Source organism: Nilaparvata lugens, chromosome 2, assembly GCF_014356525.2.
Source record: "Nilaparvata lugens isolate BPH chromosome 2, ASM1435652v1, whole genome shotgun sequence".
Taxonomy (NCBI): domain Eukaryota; kingdom Metazoa; phylum Arthropoda; class Insecta; order Hemiptera; family Delphacidae; genus Nilaparvata; species Nilaparvata lugens.
Genome location: NC_052505.1, coordinates 69,968,379 through 69,987,278, shown reverse-complemented (window position 1 = coordinate 69,987,278; position 18,900 = coordinate 69,968,379). Strand labels below are relative to the sequence as shown.

The window sequence follows — 18,900 nt, the reverse complement described above, 5'->3', positions numbered from 1 at the left end:
AAACCGATTTCGAGCCGGTAAACGGACATTTTCGGCCCTACGTGCGAAATATACTATTACACTACAGGAATGTTCTGTAATACCATGTTGGGTTTGTGGAGAACGTTTATTTTCAACGTTGTCAATTAAAATGGAAATGAGCCTTAATTAATTGAAGCTTAATATATTTTAGTTGTTAATGGATTGTAGTACTGTACCAATAGATGGGAAAAATATCGTTATTCACATCATTAGAAAAATTAGTTTAACGCGAGATGAATACAGTTAAATTGTTGACAAGATAATAAATAAGATGTTTACCATCAAAACCATTGGAGTCAATGTCCTGTTCACCAGTCATACTGATTCCGAAGCCCTTTAGTGATGGATCAATATCAGATGCTTTAATATGTTGACTGAGCCTGATGCCATTTTGTCTATCGCCAAGGAATATGTAAATGGCACCAACATCATCTTCGTGAGGAGCTCCAACCGCAATATCTAAGGTAGAGAATCACTGACATTAGAAGATAAGGCAATGAAGGCATCAGTTAAGTAGGTTACGAGAAAATTGATAAATTGAAGTATCCAGTCCACTATAACTGACAACGCAATGGTTCACAATCTCCAAACATCGGCTTACACGGTGAGACAGATCTCTCCACTAACAAAAGCCACGAAAATACTGTGAAATCTTTGTTCGAGTCTGATACTGATTATAATTATATTCTTCAACAAATTAATAAAAGAATGCAAACATGAATTTCAAAAATATTGAAACATTGCAAAGCCGGTTCTTTCAGAGCCTCAAATGAATAGCATGATAATTCAGTAATGATTAGTATATTTCAAGAGGGAACATATCAATAACCAATTACGTTTAATATACGTTTTTAATGACTAACACAAATTATGACAATATCCTGCTTCTCTGTAAGCTATTCGGCGATTTCGTCTTCAAACACCATTTTAATTTACAGTATGATACCGGTAGCCTACATAACGTAATTTATGTAAAAATGATAATTTCATAATCCTCCACCTGGCAATCCATCCATATTCAAATCACCAATAGCTGACAATGCGAGACCAAACTGTGATCCTGCTTTGTTACGTTTACCATAAAAATTATTCTCGTCATACATTCTGCTCCCCTGCAAATTAAACAAAATACATGTCAGAGAGCGGGGCAGACCACAACAACGAATGCTACACCATAGACTCCATCAATATTAGATTATATGTTAAATCATCAAATGCTCTACCATTTAATCAAGTGACAATTGAGATTATTAGTATACCATGAGATTTAAAACATGATACGAAAAATGTACGAATTGAGAAAATCGTTGATCCGTTAACAAGAAAACAATCTGTAATAATTGGACATCAATCGAAATACATTCATCTGAAATCGTGCACAAATGCGAATTTCAATTTATTATTGAATTTATGTAAGAAAGTTAGGCCAATCTATGAAATTTCTCTGGAATTGATGAAGCAAACATCGATCAATGTCTAACTTACAATTTGATTTTAAAGATCTATTCATGATAAAATGGTTAACGACACTTTCAAAATAGTACGTTCAAAATAAAATCTTTGAATGTAGGCTATTTCTATAACTGTACTGCTTGAAAATATTTCCTAATCTCATGTTATATAAGTAAACATTTCAAAGTAAAGTTCAATTTAATAATCATTTTTATTATTGGTGATTTAACAAAAGTACATCAATAATCAAATAGAATGTGTTTTTATTTTCAAATGGAAATCATAATGAAGTAAAAACTCATGGCTTTTGACTACATTTGGTCAATTTTTGAAATTGCAAAGGAAATATTTTTGGATAGTTCAACTGTTTCTTCATCCTATCATGTTAAAAAACCTTCAGGCATGGGCCTGATAAATAATTAAATTTAAATCTTCAATTAAATAATTAATACTTAACATTTTCACAAATTACCTGGAATCAGTATGTAATAGCCTATTCGTATAACAGCATCTTGAGGTAAAATCTAAAATCTATGAATGTCTGATTTTTAGACATGTGCGAACTAGCAATAATGCATGCATTTGATTGAACTCACTGAGCTAAATCTATTGAAGTTAGCAGTGACTAGGTCTATAGGGAAACAATAAGTAAACTATACTAAGGAGTTAAGTAAGTCAATCCTACTGTTCAACGAACTCGATGTGTATAAGAGTTAAAAAAATATGTGTTGATAATTTAATTGATGAGAGCATTTGAAATTTATCATCGAACATACACACAATCCCAAAAACGGACAAAGACTTATTCCTCGAGTCGAAAGTAGGGATTCAATACGCTCCTTCTTCCAGACCACTGTTCCTTTTTTTCGGTTAGCAATAAGTTGAAGACTCCAGGTTTTGTCAAATTTTGTTGGTTTGACAATGATATGTGGACATGTGTAAGAATTTAGTTTCAAGCAAAATTAAACGCACCACGGTCGACTCCTCCCATTAGCTCAGTGGTCGATCTACTTGATGACACACTAGGGAAGTAAGGACAGGTGATAAACTTTTCCAATTACCCGACTTGAAATCACGCTGATACGTCCTTCATTAAATGATAGTTCGCTACCAGCATAGAAAGGTGCTCCGACTATCAAGTCTTCGACTCCATCACCATTGAAGTCTGCAGCACAAAGTGAAGCACCAAACATTTCTCCGGTCTGCTCTCCATGGTGAACTCTCACAAAATATGGATGGACGTCCCCTTCTTGTTTCTTATAGACTTCCACCTGAAAGTGAAAACAGCTCATTTTACAAATATTATTGACTCATCTTGACCAGTCACACAAGTACATGTTCCTGGGATGAAAGTATACAGCTACCGTAAGTAGCATGGGGTGGGGAAAGATAAACTTGTTAAACTAATATTTTTGCAAACTAATAAACTTGGTAACAAGATAGCTGCAGCAGCAGCTTCACTGGTCAACTATAGTGAGAATCACGTTATAATGTCAGTATTTAACATTGGTGTTGCTATCCTTGTCTATCATTCGTCAAAGCAGATAGCGCTATATTTTCCTAGCTCCGCAACGTTGCCAGATCGTGTTTTAACAATGTATAAATATAATTAACAAAATATATTATCTTAATTGAGAAAATTTATTATTTAATCATTGAAAAATATATTCTCTTGACGAATGAAATAAAATTGATTATATTGAACAGGAATGAAGTGTCATTATTACATCAGATATACCGGTATCAGCTACCCTCTATTTATTTAGCGTATGGCAGCATATGGCAGCATATGGCAGCACAACACATTTACAATCACAAAACTGGAAAAAAGAAAACAATAGAAAATTCATAGATAAAACGAATAAAAATATCTTAGTCACTTTTGACCTAGAAATTAGAGGCATGCTTCCAGGGTATTTAAGTAGGCTATTGATGCCGGTTTAGCCACCAGGAAATCTTCCTGTGCACCCGTGTATGCTGATCTGGGCACTCCTCCACTATGTGTCTCACAGTCTGGACTGCTCCACACTCACAGAAAGGGGAGTCAGCCTTCCCCCACTTATGCATCAGATAGGCACATCTACTATGAAGAGTTCGTAGTTCGTACCCTATTCAATGCCGATCATGTTTTACGAGGCAAATCGAAGCCTGGGGGCCTTTTGGTTGCAAATGGGATGTCAATGTTCTGCTTTGCTGACCACGCTTGTTGCCAGGCCTCAGTTAAACTGAAACCTGCATCTAAGGCTGTAATTGCCGTCATAACCGGTGGCTTACGAGATTGCAGACGACTCCGATTGGCATCTTGTATATCCTCATGTATTGGCAGACTTCGATTTTACTGTATCTTCTGGTACTCTCTAGTGAGGGCATTCATGCGTCGAAGATTTGGGGGTAGGATGTGACTCAACACCGGGAGCCATTCCACAGGGGTAGATTTTAGAACACCACCTATCATTCTCATTGAGTTACCCTCTGAGAGCTACCCTCTATAGAAGATAGTGACAAGGCAGAGATCCAGCAACGATGATTTCCTATCTTTCTCCACTGTCATTATAACGTGAACCTCACTATAGTACACTAGCTCATAGGGTAACCGAAGCTCTGGGCGTTGAAGAGCTATCTACTATCAGGTAGGCCTAAACTCTTACTATCATCTGAATGGCCTGACTGATGTTCTCCCGATCGACTGAGTCGTAATGTGGGTGGAGGAAGGAAGCAAGGAGCAACATCTTCCTTTCTTAGTAGAGTTGTCGGGCGGGATCCAGCCTCTAAGAGATCTTTTCGGTCACAGGCTGATTGCTGGCCGGCCCCGGGATTGACTGCTCATCTTGTAGGCCCTCCTTGTACTGGCAGTACTGACCAGTGTTTACCGGTCAGTGTCAGGGAGGTAACACGTCCCCGAGGAAGGTTTACAGGCCACTGATAGGAGGTTTTTCGACCTAAGGAGGGGTTAGGGGTCGCTGAAAGGAGGTCTCGCGTCTTAAGGAGGGGTTAGGGGTCGCTGACATGAGGTTTCCCGTCTTAAGGAGGGGTTAGGGGTCGCTGACAGGAGGTTTTGCGTCTTAAGGAGGGGTTAGGGGTCGCTAACAGAAGGTTTCGCGTCTTAAGGAGGGGTTAGGGGTCGCTGACAGGAGGATTTGCGTCTTAAGGAGGGGTTAGGGGTCGCTGACATGAGGTTTCGCGTCCTAAGGAGGGGTTAGGGGTCGCTGACAGGAGGTTTCACTTCTTAAGGAGGGGTTAGGGGTCGCTTACAGGAGGTTTCGCATCTTAAGGAGGGGTTAGGGGTCGCTGATAGGTAGTTTCGGATCCTAAGGAGGGGTTAGGGGTCGCTGACAGGAGGTTTCGCGTCTTAAGGAAGGGGTTAGGGGTTGCTGACATGAGGTTTCGCTTCCTAAGGAGAGGTTTGGGGTCGCTGACAGGAGGTTTCACTTCTTAAGGAGGGGTTAGGGATTGCTGACAGGAGGTTTCACGTCTTAAGGAGGGGTTAGGGGCGCTGACAGGAGGTTTCGCGTCCTAAGGAGGGGTTAGGGGTCGCTGACAAGTAATTTGGCATCCTAAGGAGGGGTTAGGGGTCGCTGACAGGAGGTTTCGCGTCTTAAGGAGTGGTTAGGGGTCGCTGAAAGGAGGTTTCGCGTCTTAAGGAGGGGTTAGGGGTCGCTGACAGGAGGTTTTGCATCTTAAGAAGGGGTTTGGGGTCACTGACAGGAGGTTTCAGGTCTTAAGGAGGGGTTAGGGGTCGCTGGCAGGAGGTTTCGCGTCTTAAGGAGGGGTTAGGGGTCGCTGACAGGATGTTTTGGGTCTTAAGGAGGGGTTAGGGGTCGCTGACAGGAGGTTTCGGGTCTTAAAGAGGGGTTAGGGGTCGCTGACAGGAGGTTTCGCCTCTTAAGGAGGGGTAAGGGTTTGCTGACAGGAGGTTTCGTGTCCTAAGGAGGGGTTAGGGGTCGCTGACAGGAGGTTTCGCCTTTTGAGGAGGGATTAGGGGTCGCTGACATGTAGTTTCGCATCCTAAGGATGGGTTAGGGGTCGCTGAAAGGAGGTCTTGCGTCTTAAGGAGGGGTGTGGGGTCACTGACAGTAGGTTTTGCGTCTTAAGGAGGGGTTAGGGGTTGCTGACAGGAGGTTTTGCATCCCAAGGAGGGGTTAGGAGTTGCTGACAGGAGGTTTTGTGTCTTAAGGAGGGGTTAGGGGTCGCTGACAGGAGGTTTCGCATCCTAAGGAGGGGTTAGGGGTCACTGACAGGATGTTTCACGTCTTAAGGAGGGGTTAGGGGTCGCTGACAGGAGGTTTCGAGTCCTAAGGAGGGGTTAGGGGTCACTGACAGGATGTTTCACGTCTTAAGGAGGGGTTAGGGGTCGCTGACAGGAGGTTTCGCATCCTAAGGAGGGGTTAATGGTCACTGACAGGAGGACTCTCGTCATGAGGATGTTTTGGAAGCGGAATGATGCTCTCTGAAGAAGAGCGTCGGCTTTTATAGCTGGTGGCTGAAGCCAAGTTGGCCTGAGTTGAGTCGCCTCCACCGGCCAGCTCTCCCACCTGAGATGCGTGTAGCAGCTAGATCTTCAAGGCTGTTTAGCGATAACCATTTGTCATTTATAGACCTATCCTCCATAACAAAGTCACTTCGTTACACTACCTCGTAACCATTATATTCAAGAGATTAATTTGATGGGATGATGTTATTATTTAGCTACTTTACCTTTCCAGCAGGCCAACTTCTAGGAGAAGACACGTATAATAGATCTTCGGAATCGCTTTTTCCTACAGTAATAGCATAACCTGTGAATAATAATACCATGATCATCATTTTAGAATCTTATAATCTATTAGAATGTCTATGGACAAAATGTTGATATTGAAATGCTACACATTCATACGAAACTACAAATAGCTACAAAATTCCACAACTGACTTGATCTTACTCAATAATTCGGATTATTGGAAAAGTTTTGAAAGTATAAGTCTTTTTCAAGATGTTATCAAGTTTCTAAAATTAAAATTATGTTGTTTTGAAGTTGTAGGTGCTTGTAAACATATTGCGGTCCGTTAATATAGTAAAAATAGGTTGAGTTATACAGACATGAAGATCAATTATTTTTCAATCACTTGTAACTACACAGATCAGAGATGAGTGAAACTCCAGGCACCCTAGAGGCAATTTGGCAACCACTTCCTCAGTTGAAGGACCTAAAAAGAAGGCCAGGAGTGGAACTCACGTAGGTCACGAGGACCAATCAGTCTCAAGAGACTTCCAAGCATATCGCACTGGATTGCGAGAGACTAGGGGCAAGGAAAAGGGCTCTGTTCGGCTACAAGCAACCAAGTGATGAATAAGATGTTAGTATAGGGAAAAACTCCTGGATCTTGTAAAGGACACAGGTATTGGTTTGCCCAACTAACGTACTTGGGACACACAATAAGCTCCGGTTGACGAGTAGGGTTCTTTTAACCTTTGGATCCTTGAATCCATCCCTTCAAACGTAACATAACATAACTACAGAGAATTTACTAATCTATCATACACAATATACCAATGAGCCAGACACGACTAATGAAATAACCGGTTAACTGTAGTAACAATCACTATTATGCATAACTTCTTGGGAACCTCTGCTCTCAATTGAAGATAAATTTAATTCCATGAATATCTATGACATTGTATATTGAGCATTGTAGAGTGAATATAGTTTCAAAAATTAATTGAATAAAATATTTTGAGTACAGTAGGCTAGGTTACAAGAAGCCTACTGCAAATATTAGCATACTAGAATGTGGCATCATCAATATTAAGAAACTGGAATAACCAACCGGTTTTTAAAAAATAATTATTTACTTTAACATACCAATAAATCAAATCAAGAGTTACAGGCGATGTGCACTCTACGAGCTCTGACAACAGACTGATTTGAAAAAGCTATCAAACTAATAGCTAATAATAACAATGCAGTGCTACATCAGCATAAAATATAAGAGATTACCAAATAAATGTAACATGTAACTATCGACTTACCGAAATAAGAATTTTTTATTTGTTCATTTTTATCTGGATCATCCTTCAAGAATTCTTTCGCTCTATGCATATGTCCTTCGAGTTTTGAAATCTCACCTAAAATAAACCAGTAAGTTAAAATGTTAAAGGTTGCAATTTACTGTTTATGATTGAAATTTATTGATACTTCTTTATGCAGATCGATCTAAATACATAAAATGATACTAGTCTCTAAAAAATAATATTGTACATAATCACGAAGCTCACAATAAGTCTCGCGATCTATTCACATAATTGTGATTTTTTTGTGATAGTTTGAGCAGGAATTATTTCAAGCTCAATCACTCTGAATAAAGTCACATTGATAAGAGATTGAAACAACGAATGTCATACTTCAGCCGGGACCGACAGTTTAACTTGCCCATCCGATAGATAACACGGGAGTGATCTGGTTAAAAATCTTTTGGTAATGAGAGGGTTTGAACCCGGGATCTCTATGCTGCTACACATGCACACTCTATCCACTAGACCACGGATCACTCCGTGTCTACTTCAGAGAATAATATATTTTTACGTTAATAGTTGAACAGCAATAATTTTCTTGTATGTGAGTACATAAAGTTTCTTATTGCTATATAGAATAGAAGAATAGTCAAGTTTTTCCTCAACCTGTGGTAGTAGCCTACCATTGACAAAAATTCAAAGGATGTCTTTCATTTGAATCTTAATGATCGTTGGGATTGGAAATATGTGTAAAATTTACTGACCATTCCAAGTTTTGAGGTTTATTGAACCAATCAGTGCACTCCAGCCATCACGCACCTGGAGCAAATTGATTAACCCAAGCGTCAAGTTGAAGTATCGTATTCAAATGGAATGCAAACATACGGTAAACTTAGTAATTAAATTTGAGGTCGAACTTAATTATTATTCTAACCAAACATTTGAGATTGATGGACTGGAGACGACGCTGTACGTCATGAACTGAATATGCGAGTTCAATACTAAAACGACCCATCTGCAGCCATCTCAAGTTAATAAGTTAATGTCATTGTCGAGATCTGTCCGACGAGTTCTACTTGCTATCAATTTGTCATTAGGTAAAGCTACCAATCAATTGTACTCTAAGGATAAATTTGATAATAATGTTATGGAATTCACACATGTTCGTGAGTGGTATGAAGGAGGAACAGAGATGGAAACAAAAAGAGGGAGTCAGTGTGAAACAGTCAGTGATAAACAAGGAGTGATACAAGACGTTCAGTGGTAAAGGAACAGAGTGTCAGTCGTACCCAAAGCCTAGTGGTAACTGTGATAATTCTATAGTGACAATTATAGTGATAATTGTATAGTGGCAGTATCTGAATGGTTATCTAGTGTAGTGTAGTGATAATAATATTGCCGTGACAGTTGTATCAAGATACAAGATACAGGACGGTGATACGGATACGGAAGCACGTGATACGGAACGGTGGTAAAGATACGTGATACGCAAACTGTGATACAGAGTCCTGGTATAAGATACAGACAGTAATAGTGTTGCATATTGTGTTAGTGAACTGTGTGTGACAAGTGATTAATCTTTATATCGGCCATCAAAGGACTTATTAGTTGATAGAATTGTTTCCTTTAGTAGTTTATTATCTATTATTATAGTGAGACAATTGTTTTAGCTATTCAGTTTAGTGTAAAATAAAGTGAAATTTTAACTCCAAGTGTTGTTAGCTCATTCTATAGTTCTGGAACCTCACGATAACTAGTTTTGTAGAGTGAAGATCCTTAACAATAATATGACAGTTTTCGAATATTCTAAATCATTCAGTTTTATATTACCTTTTCGAAATCTGCAGAAATTCCGAACATAGCGTGCTCTCCTGAAAAAATCAGGAGAAAAAATGAATTACAATAGTTCATAGAATTAGGTTCCCGAGCAAATAGACATAATACTAAAGAGCAGCGGCCCTTGAACTGTGGTTCGCTGAAAACTACTGGAAACTCTAGTACCGGTACCAGACCTGAGCCAGCCAGGTAACTCGGCAAACTTGGCATTTATCTATTCAACAGAAACCATCAAACAATGGAAAAACAAATCCAACCATTTTTATACGTATATTGAAACTTTGTCTGCAAACTCATGTTAGCTATAACCATACAATTGTGTCACCTTTGATGCGGTTCGCGCCGAAACAAATGTTAGGGACAATAATTATTAAATGTGAAGGTTTTATTCATTCTTAATAACTTTCATTGGGTCGTAAACGAAAAAAAATGAAACCTGATTTCTGACTATTGTCCTTGTAATTTCCCATAATTTATCATTTTTTTAAATGACAGTAGACCTATTCCTACATTCTACATATGGATAAACAGTGACTAGGAATGGTTAAAGCTTTGTATTATATTTACCAATAATCTAATAAAACTGGTAAAAAGTTACAGAAGAACTGGTAAGAAGACTGGACATTTAGATATTTCACATAATATTCTGTGACTTTTCAAGTTGAAAGAGGTACCTAAATGACTTGATTTTTGAAGGATTCATTTGTATATTCAATTTTCATATAAAATTAACTAAGAAAACTATTTATTGAAATTGAATACATAAATTAATTCCTTCATCAATCAAATTAATTATCTATCACTTTACTTTTGGGAACAATTTTTATTTTGGCACTACTGTACTCTTGGTAATGATATCATAGACAAAACATGTATCGTCAAAACGAAAACTTAGAGGGTGAACTTATTTATTAAATAGCTCATTAATTTAAAAAATATCAAGTATCACTGAAAGATACATATTTTTTAGACAAAATGTTGGGGACTATAGTAGCAAAATAATTCAGTTTAGAAATCAGAGTCAAAGCGCACCTAAATAGGTACTAATTATGGGTACATTTTAGGGTGTAGTCTTTAAAAATTTCGCTTTTAAATTAAATTGTTTACAATATATCAAGAATGAATATATCATTCTTCAAATAATCTAGTTAACCCTTTCAACTTGTAAAATTTGATTATGATAGAATATTATTATAAAATATCTAAACATGTTTATTATAAACATCTTATTCAGATTCAATTTTTTGGGCTGATTTTACATAAATTCTAACCATTTTTAGTATACTCAATCCATCAATCAAGTTGTTATGATTACAATCAATCGTCATTTCCAGAAATAAGAATAATAAATTAACTCGTAAAAGTGAAAATAAATGGACGAAGCGTATTCAGACAAAAATACTGAGCGCAAAAGGAAAAACATCCTTTAGCTCCGTACAGGAATCCTCTCAATTGAAGTAAAGTAATAAATACATAAATAGTCAATACTAAACTAGCAATCGAGAAAATAATTTTAATACACAAGAACCCAGTGATATAATAGAAAATACAAGATTTATAGATAGATAGAAAGGCTGCCTTTATTTTAACCTGGAGGGCGAAGTTAGGGCACAGCCGGCCCACTCTTCCACTTGACCCTCCTATACAATTCTCATGCATTTAGATCACAACAACATAAGCAAATAATCTCTTAATAGAATAATAAGTAATAGGATAAAGAAAAGTATAAATCAATAGTAATTGAAAAAAATTAATTTAAGAGTATTAATTTATGGTAGAAACTCAAGGTACATTGGAATATAATCACGTAATAGTAAGTTAGTTCTGAATGACATGACAGTTTACTATTAACATAATTTATAATTCAAGTTCAATATTCTCTATCATATTTTTCCATGCAAAGCAAAAGGAGTGAATAACCAGGGTGATAATTAACAATAATCTACAGAAAATCTATAGTATGATATTATTTCCCATAAGCGACTCTCATCTAAGTTATTGAAATATTTTTCACTCCTTGCCGGTGTTAGGATTTAATTTTTTTTTAATTCTCATTTGGTATCTATGCATTTGAAATGTCAATGAAGTTTTTGATTGAATTTCTTTCGCTAGTACAAACCTTTGATAAAACGTGGCAGTGAGGGAATCGGAGAGGCTGTAGTAGTGATGGCAGTGGTAGGAAAGGGCTCCTGAGTGAAAAAGTTGCTGTTAAAACGGACAGACCCGCGTCCAAAGTTGCGGTTATTGAGGGCGCGTTTTCGCCGTTCTTCAAAACCACCAGTGTCATCCACTTGAGGGACTTGAGTTGGGTTAGGAGGGAGTTGTGTAGTTTCACCGGTTCCATTCAGAACGAAGCAAATGCCAGCCAGAGAGTTGACCGCCTGTGGTATGTGATTTGACCCATAATGCGGACCACAAGCCTAAAAAAACAGTATGTTAGATTGTTGTATATCTATTGTATTATGTTATTGACCGAGCGAAGTGAGGTCTAAGATTCAAGTCGACGGTTTGGCATTTCTCTTAATGTTTAAATGTTTATATTGTTGTAGATATGCTTTTTAATTGTCACTTTATTAAAAGTTTACATATTAAGCAAGATCAGAATAAAATAAAACATATTTGAACATCTCTCATCAAAAACTCAACTAGTTATTTTCTCATAAACAGTTGGTTACCAAAAACAATCACCCTGGCAACCGGGTTCACATGATTAGTGTCCATGCAGGCCTTGCCTACATCAATATGTTTTTTTGTTGCGCATTTACGGCGAAACGCGGTAATAGATTTTCATGAAATTTGACAGGTATGTTCCTTTTTTAATTGCGCGTCGACGTATATACAAGGTTTTTGGAAATTTTGCATTTCAAGGATAATATAAAAGGAAAAAGGAGCCTCCTTCATACGCCAATATTAGAGTAAAAATCAGACAATAGAATTATTTATCTCTTTCCTGTATAGGGCTACTTGTAATATAAATATAAAGAAAATAAAAATCTCAGTACCCTTTTTTTAAAATATTTTATCACAACATGTTTCGGTCAATGGCATAATTGACCGAAACATGTTGTGATAAAATATTTTAAAAAAAGGGTACTGAGATTTTTATTTTCTTTATATTTATATAGAATTATTCATCATAAATCAGCTGTCTAGTGGACTATAATACTACCCGTTCAAATACATCGAACATCTTGAAAATGTATCTTTCCATTAACGTTAGTAGACAGTTGACTATAATACTACCCGTTCAAAAACATCGAACATCTTGAAAATTTATCTTTCCATCAACGTTGTAGACAGTTGCAGCCAGACCTGATAACAGCTCTCACACTCACATTCCGGGACGACACATCACGGTACGATATAGGACAGAAAGCTCTATGTTTATTTAGGATTTTTTCTAGACATTTTTAATTGAAAATTATTTATTAATTTTTGAGAAAACATAACAGGTCAATGTAACTCACTGAGCGCGAGGTCTACTGTTTACAGAACTACTAGTATTTTGGATTTGAATGATTATAATTTTATTATTATGTAAGAAAGGATCAGCTGTTTTCTAATTCCACTCTCAATCAAAAAATAAATGTAGTCATCATCTGTCTTATCTCAATAGAACTAGTAGTTCTGTGAACAGTAGACCTCACGCAGTATTCTCATCCACAAGTACCTGATTGAAACTATAGACCTTATGGAGATACAGCAATAGACTGGCTTCTCCACACATATGTGTAATCACTTGTCAGCTGATTTATGTTGAATAATTTTATAGTCTGATTTTTACTCTAATATTGGCGTATGAAGAAGGCTCCTTTTTCTTTTTATACTAGTAGTTCTGTGAACAGTAGACCTCACGCAGTATTCTCATCCACAAGTACCTGATTGAAACTAAAGACCTTATGGAAATACAGCAATAGACTGGCTTCTCCACACATCTGTGTAATCACTTGTCAGCTGATTTATGATGAATGATATTCTATAGTCTGATTTTTAATCTAATATTGGCGTATGAAGAAGGCTCCTTTTTTCTTTTATATTATCCTTGAAATGCAAAATTTCCAAAAACCTTGTATATACGTCGACGCGCAATTAAAAAAGGAACATACCTGTCAAATTTCATGAAAATCTATTACCGAGTTCCGCCGTAAATGCGCAACATATAAACATTGAGAGAAATGCCAAACCGTCGACTTCAATCTTAGACCTCACTTCGCTCGGTCAATAATATCAACTTATCACTGTCAGATTAAGATGAGCATGGTATTCATAAAGTATGGAGTTTAACCACGTGTTAAATGCATGTGAAATGACATTTTCACTCCTTACTTCTCACAAAAAATTTTTTAATGAAAGTTTCTTTGGAGATTCAAATTCTTCAGAACGGCCAGTGGTCAATTTTGCGAGTGTAAAAGGCAATTAATTAGTAAAACCACTTCACTTATATGGGTTACTTTTTCACAAATTAATAAAAACAATATAAAAATTGTAGTACCCTTTATTATTAAAAACTTTAAAATATTTCAACGACTAATTTCGACCATAACTTAGGTCATTTTCAAGTTGAAATGTGGAAAATAAATAAACAAGTTATTACTATATTATATAATACGAACATAAAAAGTAAATTCGTATGGCTTTTGTTGGTGGGGAGTCCCTTGCGGGAAGGTCCCACCGCCTGAATATTTAATTTAAGCCGTCAATGGGCCTTACGACTGTCATACTTCAGCCGGGACCGACAGTTTAACGTGCCCATCCGATAACACGGGAGTGATCTGGTTAAAAAACTTTTGGTAATGAGAGGGTTCGAACCCGGGATCTCTATGCTGCTACACAAGCACTCTATCCACTAGACCACGGATCACTCCATATGAACATAATAATCTTATTTTCATATGATTTATTTATTTCTTATTCATTATTTTTGGTTGAAGTTATTAAATTTTAATAAATTTAGACTTTCTACTTAATCATCAAAGAAAGTATGAGTTTATTGGATTCTCATACATCCCACCGTCTATAAAAAATAGAACCTAAATCTTCAATGAAAATCTGGTTATTCAAACGAAATACTTCTATAATTTACTAGATGAAAAACTCATTGATTCTTATTCAGGATTGTAAATTATTCGAATACATTATTTTCGCGTTATAATGATGAATGGATGGGAAACTGGGTAGGTACGGTAGGATACTTATTACTGAAAATTTATCAGAGCCATTTATCAGGCATATATACGATAATGTCTTCACATTTAATTATTTGAAATAATTGAGTCATCCAACAATAAATCAAACTGAATTAATTTTGAATTCAAAAAAGGAGAACAAGATTTCAGTTTATTTTGAAGGTTATACCAGTATTTCATCCCATCACTCACACTCAAGCAAAAAGCCTACGGTATGTGGGCATCATCCAGAAAGAAGAAATTTGGGGCCACTCAACCAAATCTTTTTAAAATATAAGAGCGATCTATGTATATATATATATATTTTTATGGGGAATTTGTTATGAAAGAATTGAAAATTCAAAACTCTACTTACTAGGATAATATTGTCTGTGTGATAAGAATATGTTTCTACAACGGCTCCAATCCACGAATGCGCCCAGTATTGCAAGTTTGTGTCTGGCTCTGGCACTGAAAATTGCAAGATGAAAATCTTCAAAATTGATAAAAAATTATGTAATACAATTAAAACGTTAGTGTATTTTGCTAGTTTGGATATGAATGAGCTACTGATTATAATATTGTTGGTTCAAAACTTATGAGGTAAATTATATCTTACGGAAGGATTCAAATACAATACCTATCTCTTATACTGGAAATAGTGTAAGGCGAAATTTTGAATTTATTTGAAAATATACCATGCTTAGAATATTTAGAAAACAACAATAAATAATTAATCATTATTTTATTGACTAATAATTATGAATGAGTTACATCGGCACATAATAAACATCCCGAAATCAGGTTGATTTTCCACCAAGATCAACAATATTTTAATTTAAATGTGTAGGTGGCAGTTGCACAAAAATCGGTTAAATTTTAATCGTGATTAATTTTACGAGAACCAAACATAGAAACCGTATTCTCAAAAAGGCTTCCTCTGATTGGTTTTCGTGAAAGTAATCATAGGAATAGTCTTGTTGGTGGTTTTGGTTGGTTGATTTGGTTTGTTGGTGCTATTGTCATTTATTATATCTTGGATCATTTATTATATCTTGGATTATTATAACTTTGAGTGAGGGAGCAAGCAGTCTCATACCATCTAAATGGTAACAATCGGAAGATATTGTTACCGTAGTCAAAAACTAAAATTCATGAAAGTTGATTTTTTTCTTATTTTAAATTTTACTCATTTTTGAAAAATTATAACTCCATACTCATTGGAGATAGACAGTTCCGAATGATCTAATTTTATAATCTAAGAAAAAGATGAGAGCAAATTTTTCTGTCCGATTACTGGATTTGGCGAAAATAGCTGAAAACTGGAAAATGGACCGAAAATACGAGGTTTTTGGGCCACTCTGTATCTACCACAAGGAAATTTTGCATGAAGAAATTCGTTGTGAATTTTCAATTAAGAATTCAGAACTACAATATATATATATATATATATATATATATATATATATATATATATATATATATATATATATATTGCAAGCACCAAGGTATATAGTGACTGGACTATAGTTCTCCAGTTCAATTTCGAAACCTCATCAGTTTTGTTTTTGATTCTACCCGGGAGGTACCACATGAATTTGATATTCATATAAGCTATAAGCTGAACTTTGTTCGAATGTCAACTACTACTCTCAATAAACAAAACTGTAAATCAGCACAGTTAACTAATTTACGAATTTATAGGAAATTAACTTACGAATTTTCAATTTTGTGTGTTATTAATACCGTAGGTAGGAACAGATGGAAAGACTCTCAAATAACAACACTGACCACTGAATCGATTGAAATGCACAATAAAAACTGGAATTGTAGTGAAAATAGCCACGGAGCACTACTCAAGTCGATATAAACATACCTTCCAGTCCTTTAAGCCCTGCCTGCAGTACCTCATTCAAGATAGAAACACATGATTGACTGTTTCTGTAGCACTTGAAGACATCGCCAGGTTCTCTGCTCTTAAGATAGCTAATGTTCGATCGAGGTGACCCAACAATCAACCTATCAAAAGTTAAAAGAAAACTGGCAATAAACAATGAGAAGATACGGTATGTGAAATATGTTTAAAAGCATAACAACCAATCAAATCGATACGGTATCTTTTAAATGAATAGTACAGTACAGTAAATTATGTTGAGAAAAACTTAATAATTGACATAATAAACCTAGAAACATTGGTAACATAGTAGACTAACACATACAATATGATAGATAACACAAAACTAAAATAAATCTTTTTAATGAAGTGCAATAAAGAATTTGGAGAATTTCCTCTTAATTTGAAAGAAAAACAAAAATCTTTTCTATACAAGTTGCAATGTATAAAACACAGTTTTTATTACTCGTATCTTACTAAAAATAGGAAATGTCTAATTTCTTTTACAGTAGCGTACAACAAATGTTAAATATTAAAAAAACACCTGTTTATAGAACCTTCTATATTGGAAAATTTACTGGCGGAACCCGAATCCCCTATCAATATTTTTGTAAGCTGGCAAGACTTAAATTTCAACAAAGACATGATTATTGACACATTTTTATTCTAGTTTTGGGCTCCCAGCAAATTGTTTCAAAAATTTGATACCTACCTCGCAACATGGTATATTATGGGTGGTAGAGGCCCTCAATCTGAGTCATTATGCTAATAAGATTATACTTGTATAATATTATAACAAATTATACTTGATAATTATTGCATTTAGTATTGTTATTGTATAGGCTCATTATAAATTATAATTGCATGACCTAGATCGAGGATTTTTTATGGCTGAATTATACCTTTACTAGCCATTTTGTGAGTCAGAAAAACTGATGTATGGTCAGGATGGTGCATACGCACTGACGGTCGGTCGAGCTCTGTAACCGGCCTTAAATTTCAACAAAAACATGATTATTTTTTCTTGTATAATTATAACAAATTATATTTGATAAATTATTGCATTTAATTATTATAGCCAAAATATAGACTACAATAAATTCAGGTCAGTCGATTATTAATTTTATTCCTGATATCTATAATTGTAGTTATAATATCAATGAGTTTATAAATAATTAAAAAAAAACGTGAGATACGGAATGTACTCACCACAGATTTGATTTATGTTGGATAGCGTGTGAGTCCTCTGCTCGTTTCTGAAAAGCAACTGAAAATCCGAAGAAACTTTCATTATTACCCTCAGGGTCACTGATCAGTTCACCACTCTTGGCATTCAAGTTGAATCCATCATTCTTGTGCAATAGTATAATAAAAAACAACTTTAAACCTATGTCTGAAAGCATTCTTGTTTTTCAACATGAAACTGGGAATTAATAGTATTCCCAACAATATGAAATACTATTAGGTACAGAACAGGGAAAAAATAGCTACAGGAAGTTAAGTTGCGTGATATTTTATCTTGAACACAAACTAAAATTCTGTCAATATTCTAAAATATTCTTGACCACATACCAGGAAAATCCTAGTGTTATCAGTTGAAGAAGTGGAATTTGATATTGTTTATTACTATAATTCTCTTCAAAATTCAAGAAACAGTTGAACAGGATGTGATTTAATACTTGATTCAAGTTTCAGAAAACAAAAATATTCAATAGTTTTGAAAAGTTGAATTGAAAGTTAAATTACTTAGAATTACTAATATGCTTACTTTTGCTTTCTTTTTGATAAGATTTCCAGTCAATCACTTGATAATGACGTGATTGGCCAAGACTAGTCGTGTCTAAAAGGAAACAAAAATAAAGCTGCGTTCACTCCAAAGTTATTAACAAAATGTTAATAAATTAATCCTTATAGATTCTATTAGATTGAACGGAACTTGACAATCACATATGTTCATCATGTGTATGATAAGTTATGTTCAATCTAATAGAATCTATAAGGATTAAGTTATTGACATTTTGTTAATAACTTTGGTGTAAACGCAGCTCAAGGGTACAAGTAGTTCTATGTTATCGATTCAATAGACAATTTATATCTTATTACAACCAATTCATCATCATTTTTATGCAAAGAAATACAGAAATTGAATTTGTGAGTTTATAGAGTGCAAACACAGTTTGGACCGCTCAAGAGCATGTCACAGAATTTTGAATTTGAGTTTGAGAAAAATTAATAACAAACCCACAAGCACACATAAAGAAGAGATATTATAAATAGGCACTCACCATGTATTCAATTTATTTTTTTATAAAACAAAACCATCAGTACTATTGGTTCAGGACTCATTTTCTTTATGTAATACAAAAAATAAAAAACACATTTCTTAATTGAAACAACTTGAAAATTAAAGTGCTTTGGAAGATTATTACCATATGACTATTCTTCTGAAGACTACTATTTTCTATACAGTGGTTATTGTAGCTAAAATAACAAGAGCTAAATCAATGATGATAAAAAATATGAATATGCCCTTAAATTATACGT

General features: G+C 35.2%; 1 protein-coding gene across 1 annotated transcript in view; it reads right to left on the bottom strand.

The window, feature by feature from the left end:
* LOC111052090 (integrin alpha-4) overlaps positions 1 to 18,166 on the bottom strand; it is a 52,607-nt gene extending 34,441 nt beyond the window's left edge. Inside the window, exons 1-12 of the mRNA XM_039421580.1 lie at positions 18,125 to 18,166; positions 17,566 to 17,623; positions 16,339 to 16,481; positions 14,839 to 14,933; positions 11,417 to 11,717; positions 9,292 to 9,332; positions 8,226 to 8,280; positions 7,480 to 7,575; positions 6,169 to 6,248; positions 2,535 to 2,744; positions 1,022 to 1,133; positions 301 to 480 (exon numbers count right to left, since the gene is read on the bottom strand). Of these exons, the coding sequence (XP_039277514.1) occupies positions 301 to 480; positions 1,022 to 1,133; positions 2,535 to 2,744; positions 6,169 to 6,248; positions 7,480 to 7,575; positions 8,226 to 8,280; positions 9,292 to 9,321 (763 nt within the window). The 5' untranslated portion in view covers positions 9,322 to 9,332; positions 11,417 to 11,717; positions 14,839 to 14,933; ... (1 more) ...; positions 17,566 to 17,623; positions 18,125 to 18,166. The remainder of the gene's footprint in view (positions 1 to 300; positions 481 to 1,021; positions 1,134 to 2,534; positions 2,745 to 6,168; positions 6,249 to 7,479; positions 7,576 to 8,225; positions 8,281 to 9,291; positions 9,333 to 11,416; positions 11,718 to 14,838; positions 14,934 to 16,338; positions 16,482 to 17,565; positions 17,624 to 18,124) is intronic.
* Between the last annotated feature and the right edge of the window lie 734 nt (positions 18,167 to 18,900).